Raw genomic sequence first — 26,966 nt, forward strand, 5'->3', positions numbered from 1 at the left:
TGCCTGCCTTGGCTTCCCAAAGTGTTGGGATTACAGGCGTGTGCCACCATACCAGGCCCTGAAGTTTTTCTTCTAACAATATATAACACAGGTTAAATGTCCCAAACCCAAACCCCAAAATCTGAAATCCTCCAAACTCCAAAATTCTTTGAGCACTGACAAAGGAAACACTCACTGAAGCATTTCAGATTGCAGATTTTCAGATTAGGGAAGTTCAATTAGTATAACACAAATATTCGAAAATCCGAAATTCAAAACACTTGTGGTTCCAAACATTTCAGATAAGGGATACTCAATCTATAATACCATTTTATGCACAAAAGACAAAGAACCATAATATTACCCAGTTTTTTCCATAGGTGTCTTTCACCTCAAAGTATAGTCTCAAAAGAATGCATGTGACCATGTGCATGAGAATCATCCAGGGTGCATATTTGAAAAGCATATCTCAGAACCACAAAATTAGATGCTTTGGGTGAGGCTCAAGAATCAGCATTTCTTTATAAAAAGTAAGTACCCAAAGTTTACAAACCACTGCAGTGATAAAAAAAAAAAATTGGTGATTTTATTTCTTTCTTCTTTAGACTTGTCTGTCCTGTGTCTTCTACATTTTTCTACACAAAACATATACAGATAGTCTCCATACAATAGTCTGACTTACTATTTTTCTACTTTATGATGGTGCAAACATGCTACCATTCAATAGAAACTGTACTTCAAGTACCTATACAACTATTCTAGCCTATTCGGCTAGGCGCAGTAGCTCACACCTGTAATCCCAGCACTTTGGGAGGCCGAGACAGGTGGATCACGAGGTCAGGAGATCGAGACCATCCTGGCTAACACAGTGAAACCCTGTCTCTACTAAAAATACAAAAAATTAGCTGGGCATGGTGGCGGGTACTTGTAGTCCCAACTACTTGGAGGCTGAGGCAGGAGAATGGTGTGAACCCGGGAGGCGGAGCTTGCAGTGAGCTGAGATCACGCCACTGCACTCCAGCCTGGGCAATAGAGCGAGACTCTGTCTCAAAAATAAATAAATAAAAATAAATAAATAAATAAATAAATAAAAGAAAGCCTATTCAATACTTTATTATGAAATAGGCTTTGGTTAGATTATTTCGCCCAACTATAGACTAATGTAAGTGTTCTGCGTGCGTTTAAGGTAGGCTAAGCTATGATGTTCAGAATGTTGGATGTATTAAATGCATTTCTGACATAATATTTTCAACTTATGATGGGTTTATTAGGATGTAATCCCATTGTAAGTCAAGAAGCATCAGTATTTCTTTTATAATTGGGTAGGGGAGGATGAGAGGGATAAGCTGTTTTGTTTTGATAAAGCCAGGGGAATGGTGAAGGAGGGAAAGAGCTTGTTTCTCCTTTTTTTCCTGCCCAAGTGTCTATAGAGGACAAAAAGGGGCCACGTTTACTTCTTCCTAGAGCAGGCCTGAGGGAACACAGGTATTTTTCCCAATTGATGTCCTTCACTAATCAGGTCAAACTGTGGAAGCACTTGCCTCAGTTCTTCGTTTAGCGAAGGCTAAATGCTCTGAGGGTTATGGCTTTTTTGCCATCTCCCCATATTTTCTGTTGGAAAAGGCCATTCTCCAGTCCTGGTTCTCTGGAATTGTGGGGGACTGTGCTATGGCACAGGATCCCAGTAAAAGAAGAGTGTGAGGAAAAAATAATCAGTTAAGGGTCATATTGCTAGGGATGCCAGGCTATATATACATCTATTTACCCATGGATTCAATAATAGTGTATGGGTGAAGAACATGAAGTAAGACAAATTTCGAGTTAAGCCCTGGTCCCATCACTTATTAGCAAGCTATTCAATCCCTCTAAGTCTCAGAATGCTCATCCACAAAACAAAACAAATACTTATTTTTATAGGGTTGCTATAATAGATAATACGTATCAATTACTATGTGCCAGGCTCCATGCTAATAAGGGCTGAAGATACAGAGATAAAATAAATATAACTCATGACCTCCAAAATTCCCTACTTACAACTTTTTAAATGAAAAGTACAGAAATAGGTCAATAATTCTAATAACTCATCAACCACATGAACACTTTCATATGTAACAACTTGATAACTGAGGCATCTCAATTCTCTGCTTCGGCTGGTTGAATAAACAGTGCCCCAGTGAATACTTCTTTTTTGGCACAGGGCAAGGATCAAGATGACGCCTGGCTTGACCCTTGTGAATAATAGGACACAATAATAAGAATTTCAAATTAGGTTTTGCTTATATTCATCACTACCTGCACATTAAAAATTTATATTTTTTGACAAGAATCTGATTATCACAGAATAGTGAAGGACTGGGCTGTGTTCCATGCCAATGATATCAGCTATGAAAAATGATTGTGAAGTTATTTTGCAATTATAAAATGCTACATCAACACTGAAATAAAAAAAGAAAACCACTTTTGGGTTTATTTAACTAATTTCATGTTGCTAGATAATTGTGTGGTTTCATACTTCAGTAAGAATACCTCTAGAGGCTAGAGGAAACAACAGGAAAAAAAACCTGCTGTTTTAGGAAGTCTTGGGTATGATCAGATCCCATGTTTAATCCCACTCCAGTCACAAAGAATAATGTGAGCCACTTGGCTCAAGTTTTAACATGCTTCTTTTTTGAGAATATAAGATTAGTAAGAATTCAAGACACACAACTGTGTTAACTGTTTGCTTCAAGTACACCAGTTACAGGAAACAATGAACAGTGCATATCAGAGGGAAAGAAAAGCAATCAATACATAACAGAGACAAAGTGGCTGTTATTAATTACATAATAAGAGCTTAGTTTGATTGAGCTTAGCATGTTGTACTTTTGGTTCAATGCTTTCTGAGGACTGGGCAGGGGGAAGGGGGGAAAGGGAATCAATGTGTTTTCTAAGCCTAGGTTACCTCTGAGTAAACTGTGAAAGATAACTGCATAGTCACTACAAAGGAAAACTGTGAAGATAAAGAACTAAGAAAGCTCTAAATTTTTAAAAAATCCAAGTATAGACACACATATACACACATACCCCTGACTGATTACATTTTTAAATTTCCCTAAAGCCTAGCATAAATGTACACAATCTACAGATAAGTATCCTGCTTGTGCAACAGGTGTTTCATGAAAAGTTTGGCTGGAGACAAAAAAGTTTGCAAACTAAATCAAGTCAAACACATTAGGGCAGCGAATTATGTAAAAGACCACTGTCCTACTAATCCTTTTGGCAAACTAAAGATTGTTTGTTATTAAAAGTAATCTTCTTCCATGATATAGAGGGTTCTAGATGCCCAGAGGTATGTACCCTTTAAAACAGGGCTCACCACAGCAACATGCATGCACAAAACTTCATTTGGTCCTGTGCCCTATTTCTTAACCATCAGTGGCTGTGGTTCCTCTCCTCAGGCTCACCCATAATGGCTGGCTGTTCCTGAATTTCCTCTGATTTTAGAATTCAGCCTATACCTCAACCATGGCAGGGAGCTTTGATCATCCTCCTAAATCCTGACCAGGACCTCTTTCCCTCTTTTCAGCTTTGCTACTTCTCTGTTGGAAGTGACAGTGTAAAGCAGTCCTGTCCTTTAGCCTAAGTTGACTTCCCAGCCTACCTCTTTTTCCCCTCCCTACTCCTTTCCTACCTCTGCTCAACTTGTTTGTTTCATAAGCCTAGATTTTTATTTACCTTTTTGCAAAGTTGAAATCACCTGGACTTATTTCTAGGGGCTCTTCTACTTGTTCAAAAGAGTGAAAAGAAATCATTAACATAGAGGAAAACAGCTAATGTATAGCACAGAGGTTCTCAAAGTGTGATACTTCAACCAGCAATATCAGCATCAACTGATAATTTCATAGAAATGAACACTGTCTAGCCACCCAAGGCCAGCTGAATAAAAAACTCCGGAGGTGGGCCCAGTACTCTCTATTTTAATACGTCTTCTGGGTGATTTTCATGCACACTGAAGTTTAAGAACCTCTGGATCTGGAAGAAAAGAAGATGCCTGACAAAATGTTTTGGATAAAATGAGGCATCTCATTAAATAGAATCAAGTCTGTATTATTGACACAGAAGAACATCTAAGATATTCTACATAAAGGAAAAAGCAATTGTAAAACCATGGGTATAATTTCGTAAAAAAAAATTTTGAAAATGTACTTCTACATGGAAAAATGTCTAGAAGGTTACATACTAAACTGTTAACAGTGGCTAACTTGGGGGAGATTTTACTTTTTCTTTATGAATAGCTGCATTTTTAAATCTATAAGCATGTATTATTTTATAATTTAAAAAAATGATTAATCTAGACATCTCTACTCTCTATCAAAATTCAAGAGGTAAAAATTAATTCATTTCCCAATAGGCTTCAGTGCCTGGACTAATCAAGCTTTGTGATGCTTTAGGGAATTCTAGAGGAAGTGAGGCAGAGATAGTGCCCAGTCCTCCATGACTCAATCAGTGCTTCTATGTAAAGCCTCTGTGCCAGGAAATGACAGGCCACAAAGTCTAACAGATTTCTGCCCTTCTTAAATAGGCCAACTCAAAAAGGGGATGGTGGGGCTCTGTGGGAAAACAGAACAGACAAAAATTTAAGGGTTGTCTTGGAAGATGCCAATTTATTTCTAGGAAAATCTTCTTTGTTGCAGAAATTATACATTTAAGTGGCCCATTTTTTACCCCCATTCCTGACCTGGCAGTCATTCTGCAATTATCCTTCATCTTCCTTCAAGCTGGCTCCAAGTATATACAGCATATGCTTGTGGTACACTAAAAAGGGGGTTGAAAATAAAATAGGTTGGCAGTAAATGATCCAGGGCAAAATAAAGAGAGTAAAAAACAGGTGCAGGTATACACACATACCCAAGATCCAGTCAGGTCATTACAAATATCCTTTACATTATGATGCATCAAGGGAAAAGCCTGACACTTCCAGGGATTCCTCTGATGCGACACTCAGTCCTTTCACCTTCTGGCAAGCTTTCCATCAGAAGTACTACACGTATTCATAAAGATTCCCAAAGCACTTTACCTGTATTATAGTCATAGAGAACACTCAGTGTGATTTGCACACATCCGCTCCCTCTTCACTGCCCTGCTAATTATAAGTTTAGTGGAAACAGAATATGGTGTTCTCCTGCAGAACAGGAGTTGCCTCAGAAACCAGAGAAACTTGGTAAGAAAAGCTTTCAGTAACTTTTAATAAGTGGTTCATCCTAACTAAAGGAAAATCTTCTATCAGGGGGCATCCTACGTTGAGCTAGGAAAGTTGATAAAGGTGACTCCAATTTTTTTCTGTCTACCAAGATACTCTCTGCATCTAGAATCCTAACTACACCAGAAGACGAGAGAACTTATCAAAGTCCCCAATACTTTCATTGCCATATGAAGAGAAATTTATTTTTGTGGCTGCAGCCACCTTTTGAAGAGCCCACCAGTCTGTGGCTCTGCCACATATTGTGTTTCAATTTAGAAAACTGCAGCACACAGGGGCGGAGCAAGATGGCCGAATAGGAAGAGCTCCAGTCTCCAGCTCCCAGCGCGAGCGACACAGAAGACAGGTGATTTCTGCATTTTCAACTGAGGTACTGGGTTTATCTCACTAGGGAGTGCCGGACAATCAGTGCTGGTCAGCTGTTGCAGCCCGACCAGTGAGAGCTGAAGCAGGGCGAGGCATCGCCTCACCTGGGAAGCGCAAGGGGGAAGGGAATCCCTTTTCCTAGCCAGGGGAACTGAGACACACAACATCTGGAAAATTGGGTAACTCCCATCCCAATACTGTGCTTTAAGCAAACGGGAACACCAGGAGATTATATCCCACACCTGGTCGGGAGGGTCCCACGACCACGGAGCCTTCCTCATTGCTAGCATAGCAGTCTGCGATCTAACTGCAAGGCAGCAGCAAGGCTGGGGGAGGGGTGCCCGCCATTGCTGAGGCTTAAGTAGGTAAACAAAGCCCTGGGAAGCTCGAACTGGGTGCAGCTCACAGCAGCTCAAGGAGGCCTGCCAGTCTCTGTAGACTCCACCTCTGGGGACAGGGCACAGCTAAACAACAACAACAACAACAACAAAAGCAGCAGAAACCTCTGCAGACTCAAATGACTCTGTCTGACAGCTTTGAAGACAGCAGTGGATCTCCCAACACAGAGGTTGAGATCTGAGAACGGACAGACTGCCTGCTCAAGTGGGTCCCTGATCCCTGAGTAGCCTAACTGGGAGACATCCCCCACTAGGGGCAGTCTGACACCCCACACCTCACAGGGTGGAGTACACCCCTGAGAGGAAGCTTCCAAAGCAAGAATCAGACAGGTACACTCACTGTTCAGCAATATTCTATCTTCTGAGCCTTTCCTGCTGACACCCTGGCAAACAGGGTCTGGAGTGGACCTCAAGCAATCTTCAACTGACCTACAGCTGAGGGTCCTGACTGTTAGAAGGAAAACTAACAAACAGGAAGGACACCCACACCAAAACCCCATCAGTACGTCACCATCATCAACCACCAGAGGCAGATAAAACCACAAAGATGGAGAAAAAGCAGGGCAGAAAAGCTGGAAATTCAAAGAATAAGAGCGCATCTCCCCCTCGAAAGGAACGCAGCTCATCACTAGCAACGGATCAAAGCTGGACGGAGAATGACTTTGACGAGATGAGAGAAGAAGGCTTCAGTCCATCAAACTTCTCAGAGCTAAAGGAGGAATTACGTACCCAGTGCAAAGAAACTACAAATCTTGAAAAAAGAGTGGAAGAATTGATAACCAGAATAATTAATGCAGAGGAGGCCATAAACGAACTGACAGAGATGAAAACCATGACACGAGAAATACGTGACAAATGCACAAGCTTCAGTAACCGACTCGATCAACTGGAAGAAAGAGTATCAGCGATTGAGGATCAAATGAATGAAATGAAGCGAGAAGAGAAGTCTAAAGAAAAAAGAAGAAAAAGAAGTGAACAAAGCCTGCAAGAAGTATGGGATTATGTAAAAAGACCAAATCTAAGTCTGATTGGGGTGCCTGAAAGGAAGAAAATGGAACCAAGTTGGAAAACACTCTTCACGATATCATCCAAGAGTACTTCCCCAACCTAGTAGGGCAGGCCAACATTCAAATTCAGGAAATACAGAGAACGCCACAAAGATACTCCTCCAGAAGAGCAACTCCAAGACACATAATTGCCAGATTCACCAAAGTTGAAATGAAGGAAAAAATCTTAAGGGCAGCCAGAGAGAAAGGTCGGGTTACCCACAAAGGGAAGCCCATCAGACTGATCTCTCGGCAGAAACTCTACAAGCCAGAAGAGAATGGGTGCCAATATTCAACATTCTTAAAGAAAAGAATTTTAAACCCAGAATTTCATATCCAGCCAAACTAAGTTTCATAAGTGAAGGAGAAATAAAATCCTTTATAGATAAGCAAATGCTTAGAGATTCTGTCACCACCAGGCCTGCCTTACAAGAGACCCTGAAGGAAGCCCTAAACATGGAAAGGAACAACCGGTACCAGCCATCGCAAAAACATGCCAAAATGTAAAGACCATCGAGGCTAGGAAGAAACTGCATCAACTAACGAGCAAAATAACCAGTTAATATCATAATGGCAGGATCAAGTTCACACATAACAATATTAACCTTAAATGTAAATGGACTAAATGCTCCAATTAAAAGACACAGACTGGCAAATTGGATAAAGAGTCAAGACCCATCAGTCTGCTGTATTCAGGAGACCCATCTCACATGCAGAGACATACATAGGCTCAAAATAAAGGGATGGAGGAAGATCTACCAAGCAAATGGAGAACAAAAAAAGCAGGGGTTGCAATACTAGTCTCTGATAAAAGAGACTTTAAACCATCAAAGATCAAAAGAGACAAAGAAGGCCATTACATAATGGTAAAGGGATCAATTCAACAGGAAGAGCTAACTATCCTAAATATATATGCACCCAATACAGGAGCACCCAGATTCATAAAGCAAGTCCTTAGAGACTTACAAAGGGACTTAGACTCCCATACATAATAATGGGAGACTTCGACACCCCACTGTCAACATTAGATCAACGAGACAGAAAGTTAACAAGGATATCCAGGAATTGAACTCATCTCTGCAGCAAGCAGACCTAATAGACATCTACAGAACTCTCCACCCCAAATCAACCGAATATACATTCTTCTCAGCACCACATCACACTTATTCCAAAATTGACCACATAATTGGAAGTAAAGCACTCCTCAGCAAATGTACAAAAACAGAAATTATAACAAACTGTCTCTCAGACCACAGTGCAATCAAACTAGAACTCAGGACTAAGAAACTCAATCAAAACCGCTCAACTACATGGATACTGAAACACCTGCTCCTGAATGACTACTGGGTACATAACAAAATGAAGGCAGAAATAAAGATGTTCTTTGAAACCAATGAGAACAAAGATACAACATACCAGAATCTCTGGGACACATTTGAAGCAGTGTGTAGAGGGAAATTTATAGCATTAAATGCCCACAAGAGAAAGCTGGAAAGATCTAAAATTGACACACTAACAACACAATTAAAAGAACTAGAGAAGCAAGAGCAAACACATTCAAAAGCTAGCAGAAGGCAAGAAATAACTAAGATCAGAGCAGAACTGAAGGAGATAGAGACACAAAAAAACCCTCCAAAAAAATCAATGAATCCAGGAGTTGGTTTTTTGAAAAGATCAACAAAATTGATTGACTGCTAGCAAGACTAATAAAGAAGAAAAGAGAGAAGAATCAAATAGACGCAATAAAAAATGATAAAGGGGATATCACCACCGACCCCACAGAAGTACAAACTACCATCAGAGAATACTATAAACACCTCTACGCAAATCAACTAGAAAATCTAGAAGAAATGGATAATTTCCTGGACACTTACAGTCTCCCAAGACTAAACCAGGAAGAAGCTGAATCCCTGAATAGACCAATAGCAGGCTCTGAAATTGAGGCAATAATTAATAGCCTACCAACCAAAAAAAGTCCAGGACCAGATGGATTCACAGCTGAATTCTACCAGAGTTACAAGGAGGAGCTGGTACCATTCCTTCTGAAACTATTCCAATCAATAGAAAAAGAGGGAATCCTCCCTAACTCATTTTATGAGGCCAACATCATCCTGATACCAAAGCCTGGCAGAGACACAACAAAAAAAGAGAATTTTAGACCAATATCCCTGATGAACATCAATGCAAAAATCCTCAATAAAATACTGGCAAACAGAATCCAGCAGCACATCAAAAAGCTTATCCACCATGATCAAGTGGGCTTCATCCCTGGGATGCAAGTTTGGTTCAACATACGCAAATCAATAAACTTAATCCAGCATATAAACAGAACCAAAGACAAAAACCACATCATTATCTCAATAGATGCAGAAAAGGCCTTTGACAAAATTCAACAGTCCTTCATGCTAAAAACGCTCAATAAATTCGGTATTGATGGAACGTATCTTAAAATAATAAGAGCTATTTATGAAAAACCCACAGCCGATATCATACTGAATGGGCAAAAACTGGAAGCATTCCCTTTGAAAACTGGTACAAGACAGGGATGTCCTCTCTCACCACTCCTATTCAACATAGTGTTGGAAGTTCTGGCTAGGGCAATCAGGCAAGAGAAAGAAATCAAGGGTATCCAGTTAGGAAAAGAAGAAGTCAAATTGTCTCTGTTTGCAGATGACATGATTGTATATTTAGAAAACCCCATTGTCTCAGCCCAAAATCTCCTTAAGCTGATAAGCAACTTCAGCAAAGTCTCAGGATACAAAATCAATGTGCAAAAATCACAAGCATTCTTATACATCAGTAACAGACAAACAGAGAGCCAAATCAGGAATGAACTCCCATTCACAATTGCTTCAAAGAGAATAAAATACCTAGGAATCCAACTTACAAGGGATGTAAAAGATCTCTTCAAGGAGAACTACAAACCACTGCTCAGTGAAATAAAAGAGGACACAAACAAATGGAAGAACATACCATGCTCATGGATAGGAAGAATCAATATCGTGAAAATGGCCATACTGCCCAAGGTAATTTATAGATTCAATGCCATCCCCATTAAGCTACCAATGACTTTCTTCACAGAATTGGAAAAAACTGCTTTAAAGTTCATATGGAACCAAAAAAGAGCTCGCATTTCCAAGACAATCCTAAGTCAAAAGAACAAAGCTGGAGGCATCACGCTACCTGACTTCAAACTATACTACAAGGCTACTGTAACCAAAACAGCATGGTACTGGTACCAAAACAGAGATATAGACCAATGGAACAGAACAGAGTCCTCAGAAATAATACCACACATCTACAGCCATCTGATCTTTGATAAACCTGAGAAAAACAAGAAATGGGGAAAGGATTCCCTATTTAATAAATGGTGCTGGGAAAATTGGCTAGCCATAAGTAGAAAGCTGAAACTGGATCCTTTCCTTACTCCTTATATGAAAATTAATTCAAGATGGATTAGAGACTTAAATGTTAGACCTAATACCATAAAAACCCTAGAAGAAAACCTAGGTAATACCATTCAGGACATAGGCATGGGCAAGGACTTCATGTCTAAAACACCAAAAGCAAAGGCAACAAAAGCCAAAATTGACAAATGGGATCTAATTAAACTAAAGAGCTTCTGCACAGCAAAAGAAACTACCATCAGAGTGAACAGGCAACCTACAGAATGGGAGAAAATTTTTGCAATCTACTCATCTGACAAAGGGCTAATATCCAGAACCTACAAAGAACTCAAATTTACAAGAACAAAACAAAGAACCCCATTAAAAAGTGGGCAAAGGATATGAACAGACACTTCTCAAAAGAAGACATTCATACAGCCAACAGACACGTGAATAAATGCTCATCATCACTGGCCTTCAGAGAAATGCAAATCAAAACCACAATGAGATACCATCTCACACCAGTTAGAATGGCAATCATTAAGAAGTCAGGAAACAACAGGTGCTGGAGAGGATGTGGAGAAATAGGAACACTTTTACACTGTTGGTGGGATTGTAAACTAGTTCAACCATTATGGAAAACAGTATGGCAATTCCTCAAGGATCTAGAACTAGAAGTACCATATGACCCAGCCATCCCATTACTGGGGATATACCCAAAGGATTACAAATCATGCTGTTATAAAGTCACATGCACACGTATGTTTATTACGGCACTATTCACAATAGCAAAGACTTGGAATCAACCCAAATGTCCATCAGTGACAGACTGGATTAAGAAAATGTGGCACATATATACCATGGAATACTATGCAACCATAAAAAAGATGAGTTTGAGTCCTTTGTAGGGACATGGATGCAGCTGGAAACCATCATTCTCAGCAAACTATCGCAAGAACAGAAAACCAAACACCGCATGTTCTCACTCATAGGTGGGAACTGAATAATGAGATCCACTTGGACTCGGGAAGGGGAGCATCACACACCGGGGCCTATCATGGGGAGGGGGGAGGGGGGAGGGATTACATTGGGAGTTATACCTGATGTAAGTGACTAGTTGATGGGTGCAGCACACCAACATGGCACAAGTATACATATGTAACAAACCTGCACATTATGCACATGTACCCTAGAACTTAAAGTATAATAATAAAAAAAAAAGAAAACTGCAGCACAATGTGATTATGTGGTAGAAAGGAGATAAAATCCAGTGCTTCGTTTGCAGCATGACATAAAACAAAGAGTACAGGCACTGGAGTCAGAGTTTGAATTTCACATCTATATTACATTAGATTTGAGCAGATGATTCTACCTTTCTAAACCTCAGTGTTCTCATCAATAAAGTAGGAATAAAATGCTACTTTACAGTGTTTTTAAATAATTAAAAATATTTAAGGGGAAAGCAGGAATGAGAAGTTAGCGTTAACGGGTACAGAATTTCAGTTTGGGACAGTAAAAAAGCTCTAAAGATGGACAGTGGTGATGGTTGTACAACCAAGTGTGGCCAGGTGTGGTGGGTCATGCCCATAATCCCAGCACTTTGGGAGACTGAGGAGGGCAGATAGCCTGAGGTCACGAGTTCGAAACCAGCCTGGCCAACATGGTGAAACTCTGTCTCCAGTAAAAATACAAAAAGTTAGCTGAGTGTGGTGGTGTGTGCCTGTAGTCCCAGCCACTCAGGGGTTGAGGCAGGGAATCACTTGAACCTGGGAGGCGGAGGCTGCAATGAGCTGAGATCATGCCACTGCACTCTAGCCTGGGCACCAGAGCGACACTCCATCTCAAAAAAAACAAAAAACAAAAACAAACAAAAAACCAAAGTGAATGCTACAGTTAATGCCATTGAACTGTACACTCAAAAATGGTTAAAATTTTGTATGTATATTTTAGCACAATTATGTAAGAGTCCTAGCAAAGTGCCTGGCTCTCAGTAGATACTCAAGAAATGTTAGTCCCATTCCTGTTAAAAACAAAAAACAAAAAACAAAAAGAACCTACAGTAAAATGAAATCATGCTCCTTTCCCTATTTAACTGTGAGAAACTTTGATTCTAAGGCAAAGCCAGCTGGCCCCAATACCAGGTAGTGCCACAGTAAGTGTCCGGATAGGGAAGAGAAGGAAGTCTGTGTTAGTCATAGTCCCTCCAGCATGTTCAGTTCTCAGTTTACTTCCACCCCATTATGGTGTCTCCCAGAATATCAATCCGCTAGACCCTGACATATCAAAAAAAAACAACAACAACAAAAAAACAAAAAAAAGCTGGGACACTTAAAACAGTTCCCAAACCAGACTACAGGTCATAAGGAAAAAAGTATTCTGAGTGGCAGCTGGCTCCTGGAAGCAGTGGAGAGATAAGATGCTAGTGCTGAACACCAACTAGATGAGTCTGGATCCTATGCCAGTCCCTGGCATTAAGATGACCTGTATCTCTCGGCCGGGCGCGGTGGCTCACACCTGTAGTCCCAGCACTTTGGGAGGCTGAGGCAAGCAGATCACAAGGTCAGGAGTTCGAGACCAGCCTGACCAACATGGTGAAACCCCATCTCTACTAAAAGTACAAAAATTAGCAGGGCATGGTGGTGCACACCTGTAATCCCAGTTACTTGGGAGGCTGAGGCAGGAGAATGGCTTGGACCCAGGAAGCAGAGGTTGCAGTGAGTCAAGATTGCGCCACTGCACTCCAGTCTGTGCAGCAGAGTGAGAATCTGTCTCAAGAAAAAAAAAAAAAAGATCTGTATTTCTCTCAGATGCCTTTGGCTGCATTTAATGGACACAGAGGACCAAAGATTCAAAGACTCCCTGTAAAGAAGGATTAAAAATGCACTTGTCTGCAGTTCAGGGAAAACAATTAATGATTATGTGTTGTAAGTCATAAAATAAGAGACGGGGAAAATAGATGACTTATCTCTAGGCATATCAGGACACTGTTTCTGATGGGCAGGCTTAATTAAATCTTAATGCAATGTTCAGAGAGATGATCATCAATACCCCACAATTTTAGCTCAAGGAGAATGAAATGCGTGGGGTATCAACACCCAATCAATTCCAAACAATACTTACTTTAGGGTCGGAGCTCTTGAACTTCAACCTTTCCACCAATTCGATCATAGCCGCCTTCAGTCCACCTGAGTCTTTGCTCTAGAAGAAAGAAAAGTGAGGGGTCACTAGACAGCATTTTGTTGCTCTCTCAAACACAAACAGCATTTTGGAGGACAATGAAATAAAAAGCAACTTTTTCTTCGCAGCCAAGAGAGCTAAACAACTAAGGAGAGGTGCACTGTCCCTCTTTCCCTTCTCTATGGACAAACAGTGTCAGAACATAAATTGCCCAGTGACTGGCAGAACTATATGGAATGAAAATTAAATACAATTTGTATAGGCTGACTCACTGCTTCACCTCAGGCTCAACTGTGCCAGTGTTCACTGTGGCTCTACAAAAGACAGTCCCATACAAGATGGCTATTTTATAGACTAGTAATTTTAATTTTGAAGCTTTATGCATCAGATACAGAAGTATGCAATATTAAATATACTTATAAAAATAAAACAAATAGTCTGAAATTTAATTACGAATGGAACTGCAGTGCGCTGATTAAGAACACAGGTTTTTTAATCGGGTGTGGTAGCTTGCACCTGTTATTTCAGCTACTCAGGAGGCTGAGGCAGGAGCACTGCTTGAGGCCAGGAGTTCAAGACCAAAAAAACCACAAAACTCATGGGTTTCTGAGTCAGACATATACAGTTCCAATTTTGGATTTGCCATTAACTAGTTGATTGATTTCAGGCAAATTACTGAATTTCTCAAAACCTTCTCCCCCTTCTATAAAATAGTGATAATAAACTGGGCTATTTTGGGGCCTAATTGAAAGTGTTTTAAAAGGTATTAGCACAGTATGTGGCTCACACACAATGAGTGCTCAAAAATTTCACATGCTATTACTATTATTACAGTATAATGATTTAGAGTCGCACAGTACAATAAAAGACTAATGTGAGCCCCAAATGCAAGCATATGTATATAATTTTATAATTGCCATAATTAAAAAGTAAAATTGATTTTGATATATTTTACTTAACTCAGTATATTCAAAATATCATTACAACATGCAATTTCAACATGAGATTTTTTTTTTCATGTTAGGTCTTTGAAATCTAGTACTTCACAATTATAGCCGAATCAACTTAAACCAGCCACATTACAAGTGCTCCAAAGCCACATGTGACTAGTGACTACTATATTGGTCAGTACAGATTTAGAGCACAGACTACAGCCCTAGTGCCATTAGTCACACACTAGCTGTGTGACCGTAGGCAAGTTACTTAGCCTATGTCTCAATTTCTCTATCTGTAAAACAGAGCCAATAACAGTATCTATTTCATAGGACTGTAGTAAGATTAAATTAGTTAATGTATGTCAAGGTACTCAGAACAGAGCCTGGCACATGGTAAATACAAAAGGAAGTATGAAACAGTTTTATTACTATCTGTCTCCCTCATGATATTTTCAGTTCCTTAAGGGCAAGAACCGTAATTTTTTTATATCTCTGTATCTCTTACGCCCAACATCTAGATGTTGTAAAAAGTCTGAACAAATCAATGAATGAACATATAATCTTAAGACATGAATGCCATAATAATAATACATTATATTGTATATAGGACAATCTAAAATCACAGGAATTCATTTATTTTCTTATGTCAACAATTCTATGAGATAGGTAGGAACATTCATTTTACCAATGAGGGAAAGGAAGCACAAACAGGTAAAATCACTGTCATTTCTATGCGGTAGGGACAACAAAGAAGCACAAGAAAAGAAAGACACTGCAAATATCTCTTACTCAAAATTGGTCTCTGGATCCGTGATAACATATCTTCCTAATTTACAGAACTAATTTCAATTCCTCCAAAACAGGAAATACCTAATCAGATTCCACTATATAAATTAAAATATACTAAAGGCTCAATTTCTCCCCCTCTGACCTCTCTTGCCTCTCAAGTCTACACAGTAAAAATCAGACACAACATGACTACCACCCATATCTACTTTAGATGTGTTCTTCAAACACAGCTTAGATCACATTTCCATTTTAGCAGAGGTTCTAAATTTTAATAAGTTCTATTTTTTAAAGTGATGGTTTACAACTCCCCTATATCCTCCACTAATTTTAGTCTTTAATCTCTGTGGTCTCATAGCAGACAGCTGAGAAAAGGAACTTAGAGGTCATATACCAGGGAGCAGGTGAGACCTGAAGTGCCTAAAAAAGGGTTAAGTTGCCAGACACAATCCTGCTTTTACGAGATGATCAGACAATAAAGCCTGTCTGGTGATATCATTCCTCTAATCTGCTTCTCATTGGCTGAACAAGCAGGTCACTTGTCCCTGGAAAGCTCTCTTCCCCCACATCCCAGCTGCCAGGGCCCATTTTAAGCTCTTCGGCAATAGCTCTGATATCTTATGACGTCCCCCTGGCTCTAGTGAGCAGAAAGGAATGCACCAAACTGTGCCTTAAAACCTTCAGAAAAGAATAAAACGACAATGAAGGAATCCCTAAGAAGCAGACAGCCTGTCTGCAAGCAGATGTGCCTTGTGTGAATGGATAAGGGAACCCTTAGCCTTCTTTCATAAAAATTCAGTGTGTCAGCAGAATCCTTCCTCCTTTTCACAAAGCTTTCACAAAACATCAGCAGCATCACCTAACCAGGCAAGAGACAGAGGAGAGGCAACTTAAGAGAGCCTCCCTTCAGGAAACTCACCTGTTCCACCTCCCCACTTCACTCTCTGTGAATTATTCAAGATTAACTGGGCTCTATGGTGAGCCTGCTATACTCAGTCTCTAAATGAGTGGTGAGAAAACCTTTCCCAAAGGCTTCTTAAAAAATCCATAAAATAAGCAGTTGGTCAGAAGGGAGAGGCTCCTCAGGGCAGACCCAACCCTGACAGCTGCAGAGCTGGGGCAAGAGTCCGAATGGACTCTGGGGCCTTGTGCACAGGTGTTCAAGCTAGCATGTCCAAGCTGAGAATACCCTTCTAGGTCATCCATGATACACATGTGAGACCTAGGGATACATGTATCAGAAACTGGTCCATCTTTAGGCAGATGGACTCAGGAGGAGGCTCTGCAGGCCCTGGAAGGTAATTCTTGGGTAGCTAGGTACTTGAAGAGTGGTATGGAAGGGGATAGGCATGGCTACAGGAGGGGTCTTCAAAAGCATGGGACACAGCCCTGCTACTCAGGAGGCTGAAGCAGGAGAATCGCTTGAACCTGGGAGGCAGAGGCTACAGTGAGTCAAGATCACTCCACTGCATTCCAGCCTGGGTGACAGAGTGAGACTGCATAAAAAAAAAAAAAAAAAAGTATGGGACATAGGTCAGGATAGGTCAGGGGCTAAGGGTGGTGGTATCTGAGTCTGAGTATCCCCAAACCATAGAATAGTACCATGTTTCGGTTAATTATTTGGTTGTTGAGGACAGCCATTAGTCAAAAGATAGCCAGACAGATTATACCCTCATATGTTCCCTAATTAGGAAACCAGTGAACAGAAAAGATAGTGGAACAGAACAGCTGCCTCTGAAACCTGAGTTCTAATTGAGAAGTGAACCAGGATAGTAAGAAAAGGCAGCCTAATTCACCTTGTAGACATCTGGTTCCACAGTAGAAATGATTGTCAATCCTTGGGGCACATACCATGACTAGCAAAGTAGTAGGATTCTCCTGCTATCCGTACTTCTCCACCTCCATCCCGCCCAATGCATTCTAAGAACACAGGAGTTCAATGTGAGCATATCTTGTTTATGCACCTTGCTCCTCCCCAAGAAGGTGTAGAATAAAAAGAGACAAGTGCTACGTTGTGACACCTACCACTCAGAATTTGATTTATCTGCAGAAGCGTAGGATGCTTCACAAAAGCCAGCTCCTAGGGATGAGTCATAATAAAACCAAAGAAAGGACAAAATGCTGTACATGTGAAGGTATTCTTTAGTCTCCAAAGCACTTTCATACGCTCTTTCGTTGGCATTTCACAATAACCCTAAAAAGCAGTGTATTCTCACTTTACAGCTGAGAAAAATGGCTGGTGAAAATCAAATGAACCCAAAGCTCAGAGCACTTACACTCTTTCATTGGCATTTCACAATAACACAATAACTAAAAGGTAGTGTATTCTCACTTCACAATGGACTAAAATGGCACTGTGGATGTCAAACAATGTCCCCAAAATCACAGAACTGGTCAGTGCCAAAACCAAGATCAGAAACATCTAAATTAAAAAGATTTATAACATATACAATGGAAGACATTTGTATCAAGAATACAGAAAAAACACATAAGGAATTTCTATAAATCAGTAAGAAAAAGCCAAATAAACCCAAAAGGAATCCCCCCAAAATTATGAACAGATAAACAAGACCCTTCTTTAAAAAAAAACAGAAATGTGAAATGCAAACACATCAAAACAGGCAAAAGATGCTCAAACTCATTCATGATTAAAATATCATTTCTCACCCATCAGCCTGAAATAAATTTTAATCTCGTAACAGCAAGTGTTAGGCCCTGGGGAAATTGGGGACTTCCATATGTTGTTGATGGATATATAAAATAACTGCCACTCTGAAATCACATGCCTACCAATCCACTGCTCCTTTCCTCTTGAAGAAGACTAGCACCTGTGTCAAGGATGCATGTATAAAATTATTTATTTCAGCATTGTTTGTAATACTAAAAATCTGCAAACACCCCAAGGATTCATCAATAGTGGGTGGCTAAATAAACCACTGAATTAACACACTGTGGAACATGACATAGCAAATAAAAAGAATGAGGTAGGTTGTATGTACCTGGATACAAGGCAGGACATACTGTTGAATTTAAAACAAAACAAACAAACAAACAAACAAAAAAACAAACAAAAAAATTGCAAAATGGTACATGTAATAAATATAATTTTTAAAAAACGATTACTTTCTATGAGTGATATAGTTATGTAAAATATTAGAAAAGCAATTATTGCTGGGACTGGTAGTTGGGATAGACGGATTTTAGAGTTAAATATATTCCTACTACTTGCATAGCTAGGATTTAGCATACTAAAAAACAAACAAACAAAAAAAGACAGGCAAGAAGGGAGGGAGAGAGGTAGAATTTGACCAAGAGGGCCAAGGTCTCCTGCTTCCAGCGCTTCTTCCCATGAGTTTGCCTAAATGTAAATACTGGGGCCTTTTCCTTTAACACTGCAAACATATGAACCAGGAGATTCAAGAGAAGGTTCTTTACTTGATACTCATGTATGCATTTCGGGGGGTCTGAAATCCTCAAAACAATATAAAATTTGGGCTGTACATGACATTAGCTTTTCTCACATCCTCAAAAACAATTAACATTCCAAATGTAAAGAGCATTGCACAAAGAGAAAGGAAACCCAGGTTTTACTACTAGCACTGCCAGTAACTGCTTGTGTGAGCGTGGAAAAGTCATTTTACATCCCTGGGTTTCTGTTTTCCCCATCTGTAAATGAGGAAGATGGACCAGACCAAAAGCTATATACATCGACAGCTTGTGGCCTACAGAACTATTTTCTGTGGCTTTTAGAGTGTTGTCCCACACATCCACTACGAGTTTTAAATTAGTTGCTAGCATTTAAAAATCAGGACATATGACATAAAAATAAAGATTTCTAGCTTCTTTTGTAAATCCAAAGGGTCTGACGGTAATGGGCTCCCATTCCGATATAGCAGAAATTGGCTGAAGCTGAGTAGCAACTATTCGCTTTAGGCAAAGCAAGCTCTCTCAAGTTTGCCAGTTACCTTGGCTTGCTTCTCTTGTTTACATTACCTTTCTGGTAGATATTTGAGGTTGCTATCCCCAGAAACAATTCTAAAAGTTTTCTACTTCTAAGGTTCCTTGTGTTTGAACACCATGAAAATTGGGGTACCTTTCTTCAAAGGAGCACATATTACCTGATACATTCATATCCATCCACCCCAAAACACAGAAATAACATCTCATTCTAATGGAAACATGCCTTAAAAATGGGCAAAGGGTAGAAGCAAAAGTAGAATATGGCAGGTAGCAGTGGCATCAGAATAGGAAGAAGTATTCCCTGACAAGTGGTCTCTGCACTTTCATGGAAGTCAGTCTAGTCTAATGTCAATAACCAGCTAGACACCGAAAAGAAAAGTTACGTGTCAGCAAAAATGTAAATATAAGCCACATAAATATCCTAAACTGGCTCCTGAATATTGAATTCTATTATTACAAAGAATCAATCAGAAGATGTTGAATTCAGAAAGAATACTAGCTATCTGTTTTGGGGTGTTTTTCTCCCTATTCCATTGGCTTGTGTTGATATCATTCTTCAAAAATAAAAAAAAAAAAAACAAAACATCAATCCAACTTAGTCATTTTACCAGAAGATCTTGTCGGGGAGAAATAGTGGAAAAGGATCAGAAGATGGAATACAGAAGTCCTTCTTGGCCAGGCACAGTGGCTCATACCTGTAATCCCAGCACTTTGGGAGGTCAAAGCAGGCAGATCATTTGAGGCCAGGAGTTTGAGACCAGCCTGGCCAAGATGGTTGACCAGCCTGGCCAAGGTGATTTTTAGTGGAGACCCCATCTCCACTAAAAATACAAAAATAAGCTGGGCATGGTAGCGCATGCCTGTATTCCCAGCTACCTGGGTGGCTGAAACATGAGAATCACCTGAACCCAGGAGGTGGAGGTTGCAGTGGGTGGGGATCAACTGCACTCCATCCTGAGCAACAGAGCAAGAGACTGACTGAGAGAGTGGAGAGGGGAGGGGAGTGGGGAGAGGAGAAGAGGGAAGGGGAAGGGGAGGGGGAGAGAGAAGGAGGAGAGGGGAGGAGGAGAGGGGAGGGGAGAGGGGAGGGGGAGAGGGGAGGAAGAGAGGGGAGGAAGAGAGGGGAGGAAGAGAGGGGAGGGGGAGAGGGGAGGGGGAGAGGGGAGGGGGAGAGGGGAGGGGGAGGGGAGAAGTCCTCCCAAGGAATCAGAAAGCAAAGTTTTGTCAAAAGGAAATGAAATTAAATTTTAGTACCGCCGTCCCATGTACAAAAGTTATCTCCTCCATATTACTTCATTTTCTAACTCCAAACCCCCCACTCCCACACTAGGCCATCACTTTTAGTTGTCAGACACAAAGTCATTCTTGGGTCTGAAAAAAATCCATCAGCAAGTCTTTTTAGGCCTAACTCTAAAATATATGCCATATCCAATTGGCATGTATTCTTCACTATTGTATTGTTCACTATTCCCAACCTAGCATAAGCAGCAATACTGCTCCCGCTCTTGCTACCCTACAGCCCATTCTCCACATAGGAACCAAAGAGAAGTTTTAAGAATATAAATCAGATCATTTACTCCCTTGCTTAAACAGTCTATGACTACTTAGAATAAAACCCAAAATCCTTACCACAGCCTACTTGGTAATCTGACCTCATCTACTACTCAACCCCCACTCGACCCCTACTGATTATACTCCAGCCATTCATTTTATCCCCTTAGTAAACTTGTTCTATCTTAGGGCCTTTACACTTGCTATTCCCTTCAGTTGAACCACTATGCCCCTAGAGCTTCTCATCACTGGCTCTAACTACACCCAGGTCACTAGTTCAAAAAGTCTTCGGATCCTTAAAAAGCTTCCCTCTCATTCCCACATCGCAGTCAGTCCCTATCTCCTTCCCCGGTTTGTTTATTCATAGCACTTATCATTATTTAAAATATTACTTATTATTTAACTTGCTTACTGTCTGTTCTGCTCAAAGATTATAAATTCCATGACTTAGAGTTGCTTCTTGTTGGTTCCCTACTGCCCAAAATACTCCACCTGGCAAATTTTAAGCCTTCGATAAATATATGTTGAATGAATAAATAGATCAAAAGAAAATAACATGCCACTAACTTAAGAAATACTATACTTCAAAGAATTGTGGTGCACATTAAATGAAAAAATATGCAGAAAGTTTAGAGAAGAGGTACAAGCTAAGTTCTCAATAAATGTTACTTATCATTTCTGTTATTGTTATTATTAATTAAATAACAATACTGAGTGACTACTAAGTATCAGGTATTGACCTAGACAAGTGCTGAATAGAACAAAATTAAAAAAAAAAATCTGTTACTAATTAAAATTATATACAATATATAGAAAGAAGACCAAAGAGAAGGGGAAAAATAGTTTTAGGATATTGAGAAAGTATTCATCTATTAAATACCTTCATACAGAAAATAAACATAAGGATAATGTACCAGTACAGCTTGGCTTAAATATGAGAGGGAGTAATCAAATTTGTAAAGGCAAAATGCAATGATGGAAAGAATATGTACTTTGTCAGGCCTGGATTCAAATCCCAGTCCTTACACTTGCTAGCTAAGTAACCTTCAGCAAAATTTAACCTCTTTTGAGTTTCCTCATATATAAAATGGAAACATAACAACACAGCTTATTGTGGAATTTTATTAAGAAACAAATGAGGCCGGGCGCGGTGGCTCAAGCCTGTAATCCCAGCACTTTGGGAGGCCGAGACGGGCGGATCACGAGGTCAGGAGATCAAGACCATCCTGGCTAACACGGTGAAACCCCGTCTCTACTAAAAATACAAAAAACTAGCCGGGCGACCTGGCGGGCGCCTGTAGTCCCAGCTACTCGGGAAGGCTGAGGCAGGAGAATGGCGTGAACCCGGGAGGCGGAGCTTGCAGTGAGCTGAGATCCGGCCACTGCACTCCAGCCTGGGCGACAGAGCGAGACTCCGTCTCAAAAAAAAAAAAAAAAAAAAAAAAAGAAACAAATGAAACAATATATGAAAATGACCTGGCCACTCAATAAACGACAGCTATGTTATTTTTCTCATATATCTGGAAACAGAGTCTCAAAACTCAACAACAGACAAAAGTTTCTAGACTCTTCTTGGTTTTATAACCTTGGCCAAAGATTAGCATTTTCATTATTTATACACATGAAGTTAGAGTCTACCAATCAACACAGGTTCAAGCCTGCCAGGGTTCACACACACTCAAAATTGAGAGGAAAATAGTAGGGGTGCCTATATAAACTTAACCTTACATCTCTCCCCATGACTGCCTACTAGAAAGAAAATGAAGGTTATTTTCTAACCAGAAAGTGAAGAGTATATTGTCCCCACCTCCCCTCTGCTTCTATAAAAACTTCCCACAGTTCAGAATGTAAAACAGAATCTAAAGAGGACAACCAGCAAGACTTGTGAACCTAAAATTAGACCTACCAGCTGTGTTTTGGTTAGCTAGTGCATAAGGCATCAGCAGGACACTGAAATATACAGAAGCCTCTTCTCTGAAGGCAAGTTTTTCTCCAGCCTATCTACCCACCAGATTAGAGCAGGCAGAAGGAACAGAAGGAGAGGGGGATGAACAGTTTGCACCCAAGAAACTTGGTGTCCAGAACTTCTACTGCTGCCAGACTAACTTGTCTGGAATGGAACTCAGAATAGAACCTTAGATGGCTTTATAACAGTAATAAGAATAAGAGCAACCCATTGCTGAGGGCTTATGATATTCCAGGCACCGTGCTCAACTCTTTACATCTATGATCTTGTTTGTTCCTCATGATAACTCAATAGGGAGAAACAATTACTTAGCTCATGTTACAGAAGAAGAAACCAAGACTCAGAGGCTGAGTGAATTACTCAACATTATACAGCTAGTAGGTGGAAGAGCTAAGACTCAAAAACAGACTGCAAAGCCAACTGGGTCAAAGACTGTTTGGTCCTTCAATATTCTCCCAGTTTTCCTTAGTAAGAGAATCTCGGTTTTTAGCTGGATACACTGTGGCCTGGACAAATGACTGTCTCCCAGCCTCCCTTGCAACTAGGTAAGGCCAGGGAATTGAGTTCTGGCCAATGAAACATGACCAGCAATGTGTACAACTTCTCCAGAGTTCCCTTTAAAATAGAGGGGTGTGCCCAGCCAGGTGCAGTGGCTCACACCTGTAATCCCAGCACTTTGGGAGGCCGAGGCGGGTAGATCACGAGGTCAGGAGATTGAGACCATCCTGGCCAACACAGCAAAACCCTGTGTCTACTAAAAATACAAACATCAGTTGGGCGGGGTGGCAGGTGCCTGTAATCCCAGCTACTTGAGAGGCAGAGGCAGGAGAATCGCTTGAACCTGGGAGGCGGAGGTTGCAGTGAGCTGACATCATGCCACTGCACTCTAGCCTGGCGACAGAGCAAGACTCTGTCTCAAACAAACGAACAAACAAAAACAGAGGGGTGTGCCCTTCACTTTTCTATGTCTGTGATTCTGGAACTTGGAAATACCAGCTGGACCTCCAGCAGTCATCTTGGTCCATGATGCAGTAAGGATGTCAGAATGGAGCTGAAAAGAGCCTACATTTCTGGTAACTTCATGGTTCTGCCACACCAACCTTAGACTGCCTACACCCAAAGTTATTTTACGTGACAGAGAAATAAACATCATGTGGGAGTGGTTATTTTGGATTTTTCCAAATTATTTCATTATTTTAGATGCAGTCAAATTAATCCCAATGTAAATACTGATATATAACAATTATGCAATACTCTCTCAGTTCTTCATTAATGCCCTGGAACTAGACAAGATTATTATACTTCCTATCACACATTTATCACATATTTCATGTTCATCTACTATCCAGCAGGCGCTGTGCTAGGTGCTGGGAATACAAAGATGAGTAACATATAGTTCTAGCCTTAAAGAGTTTATAACCCACCAGTGAAAGACATGGAAAGAAATAACATGACATAGTACACAGTATTTAGTGCTACAATAAATGTTCACAGGCTGTTACAATGGGAACACAGAGAAGGATACTTCAAAGTCTATATCTACCTAGTAACACCCTATCCATCTTTCAAGGCCCACCTCGAAGACTCCTTCCTCTAAGAATCTATTCCTGGCTCCATGATCTCCAGTGATACCAATTTCTCTTTTCTCTCCACTTCCATAGCATACTGTTTGTACCTTTTCTCTAATACACACAAATAAGCATGTGAAAAGACTATCTTTCCTATTGCGCTGTAAGCTTCCTGAAGTTGGAAACTTCGCTTATTCTTCTTAGCATCCACCACACAGTTCACCATAATAAACGCTCCAAAATTATTCAGATGAATAAAATTAGTTTAAAAAAATAACATATCAGTCTCTAAAATGAAAGCTAGCTATATGTTATAGTTTGGACATATTATAATGAATGTACTTGCTAATCTTCTTATTGATGTTAAAAACCAATTATTACCTTACCAAAAACTAGCTAAACCCATCTGAAGTGGGTTTAATATATAAATGTTCAACAAAAATAATCTAGCACATTACAGTATACATCAAAGTCACTGCCCATATAGTTATTTGCCGTAAATTGTGGATTGAGCCTTTGGTAGATTTGGGAGATTTTGCTTGATTGGTTGGTTTTGGTTTTTTCATTCTTGATCAGTTTTCTGACATTTAAAAAGGGCATCAATATTGACTTTTTTTGCACCTGATGCAATGTTGGCTTGATCCTATCATAGTGATATGCACACACACACACACACACACACACACACACACACACAAAATTCTCTCTCTCTCTCCCCCACCCACACACACAAGATTCAACTCTCCCAGAGTCAGGCTTCTGCGTTTCTTACCCCATTCTCATCTCTACTCCCCATATCAAGACTAAAGCTTTTGTTTCATCCATTGTCCATAATAATACATCTCCTATTCTGAAAGGTCCATAAGCATCTGTGTTCCTTACTGCCACCTAACAAGTTTAGCCCCTGGTTCTGAATATTAAAACAAGAATAAGAGCATGAAACTGGGCTGCTCCTCCCAGACTGAACTATAACCTCAAGCAGAACACATACGAGGCACTGATACAGATGAATCTCTGGCTTCTCAGACTTGGGTTAGATGCAAAGGGAGGGAAAAGGTGGGTATGTCAATGAAGAGGCAGGCAGGGCAACCTCCATGTCGAGAGCTGTGGTCAAGACAATGGTGACAGAGGCTCAAGAGTCCTTTATCACCAGAGGAGCCTAAGAATAAGCCTACTGCATCAGCAACCTTACCCAAAAAAGCAATTACCTAACAGCATAAAATGCCTATGAACTCATCCTATTTTGACTGAAAGGCCAGAAAAGAGAAAAACAGGGCACCAGACTTTTAGGAGAGAGAGTAGAAAAAGCCCGGATCTTTTCTCTCAAGAGTGGATTGTTCAGACCACTGGCTAAGCACTCTAGATCTTTAATGAAGCTCCATCACCGTCAATGTTGAATCCCCTAAAAAATCTAACTAATGTAAAAGGGATTCCCATAATCTCATATTCCCTCCACAGAGCAGTATTTTCATCTGTGCTAACAACACATTCAAATGCTAGAATAACGCCATTTTCTCATTTACAGAGCCAACTAACCCTTCTATGAGGAGTTGTTCATATAAACCAAACCAATTGTCTCTGCTATGAATAAAATCACTGGACTCTACACAGTAGCATCAAATGGTAACACAATAGGAAAATTTCCCTAGAACTTCACAAGATGTCTTAATTCAGGTCCTCACCCAATGTCATATGCTCAGAGATGCCTTCTATAACACATCTTATCAAAAAGTAACCTATCCTGCCACACCAACTCATTCTTACATTACCATGATTTATTGTTTTCATAGCACATAACACCATCCAAAATTACTCTATTTCTTTCCCACTGGAGAGAGTGAATTCCAAAAAGCTACAGCCCTATCTGTCTAGTTCACTGCATACTTTCAAGACTTTTTACAGGTTATGAAAGTACACTTCGATTGGAAATCCCAGAACTGCAGGCCTCACATAAACTTTCTACAGAACTACGCAGGGGTGGCTCCAACTAATGACAGCATGCCATTCCCTTTACCTTGGTCTTAGCTTTTGTCTTATTCTGTACAAATAAATAAGACACTGGTTGAACCACTATGTATGCCAGTGCTACAAACTCTAATTAGAAGTGACCTATATCTCTTCAGCAAGAATAAAAAATTAAAAACATAAATAGATACATTACAGCAAGCCTTCAACCTTCTGTCTCCCTATGAAAGCTTCTTCTATGAGCTGACTGAAAAGCCAGATTCACTGACCCCTATGGAATACACTATGGCATACCTTCAGCTCCTCGAGAATCACAGCTCTTTGAGCATATACTTATATTCTTCCATCCACCCAGATACCAATGTCTCCTCAGTCACTCCCCAAGCAGTTGTTCCTCTTATCACTTAACCAAACATTCTCCTCAAACACCCATCTTAAAAGCAAAGGGTGTGGCTTAAAAACCTTTGGATCCGTCTTTAGAAAAGCCATGTTAAGAACTCCACAGATGCTATATATTTACTGAATTCTGCCAACCACTTCTCCCTTTGCCACTTTGTAAGACTCTACCTTTTCTTCAGGTGATCTTGGGGTAAACTAGACAAGTGGTTTTCAAACCACAGGACATGACACATTAGTGTGCCATG

The 26,966-nt window shown here is 40.2% G+C and overlaps 1 protein-coding gene across 1 annotated transcript in view; it reads right to left on the reverse strand.

Annotated features, from left to right (window-relative positions):
- TRIM44 (tripartite motif containing 44) overlaps positions 1-26,966 on the reverse strand; it is a 155,008-nt gene that overhangs the window by 118,196 nt on the left and 9,846 nt on the right. The window contains exon 2 of the mRNA XM_010358398.2: positions 13,535-13,612. Within this exon, the coding sequence (XP_010356700.1) occupies positions 13,535-13,612 (78 nt within the window). The remainder of the gene's footprint in view (positions 1-13,534; positions 13,613-26,966) is intronic.

Source organism: Rhinopithecus roxellana, chromosome 15 (assembly GCF_007565055.1).
Source record: "Rhinopithecus roxellana isolate Shanxi Qingling chromosome 15, ASM756505v1, whole genome shotgun sequence".
NCBI classification, from domain to species: Eukaryota; Metazoa; Chordata; class Mammalia; order Primates; family Cercopithecidae; genus Rhinopithecus; species Rhinopithecus roxellana.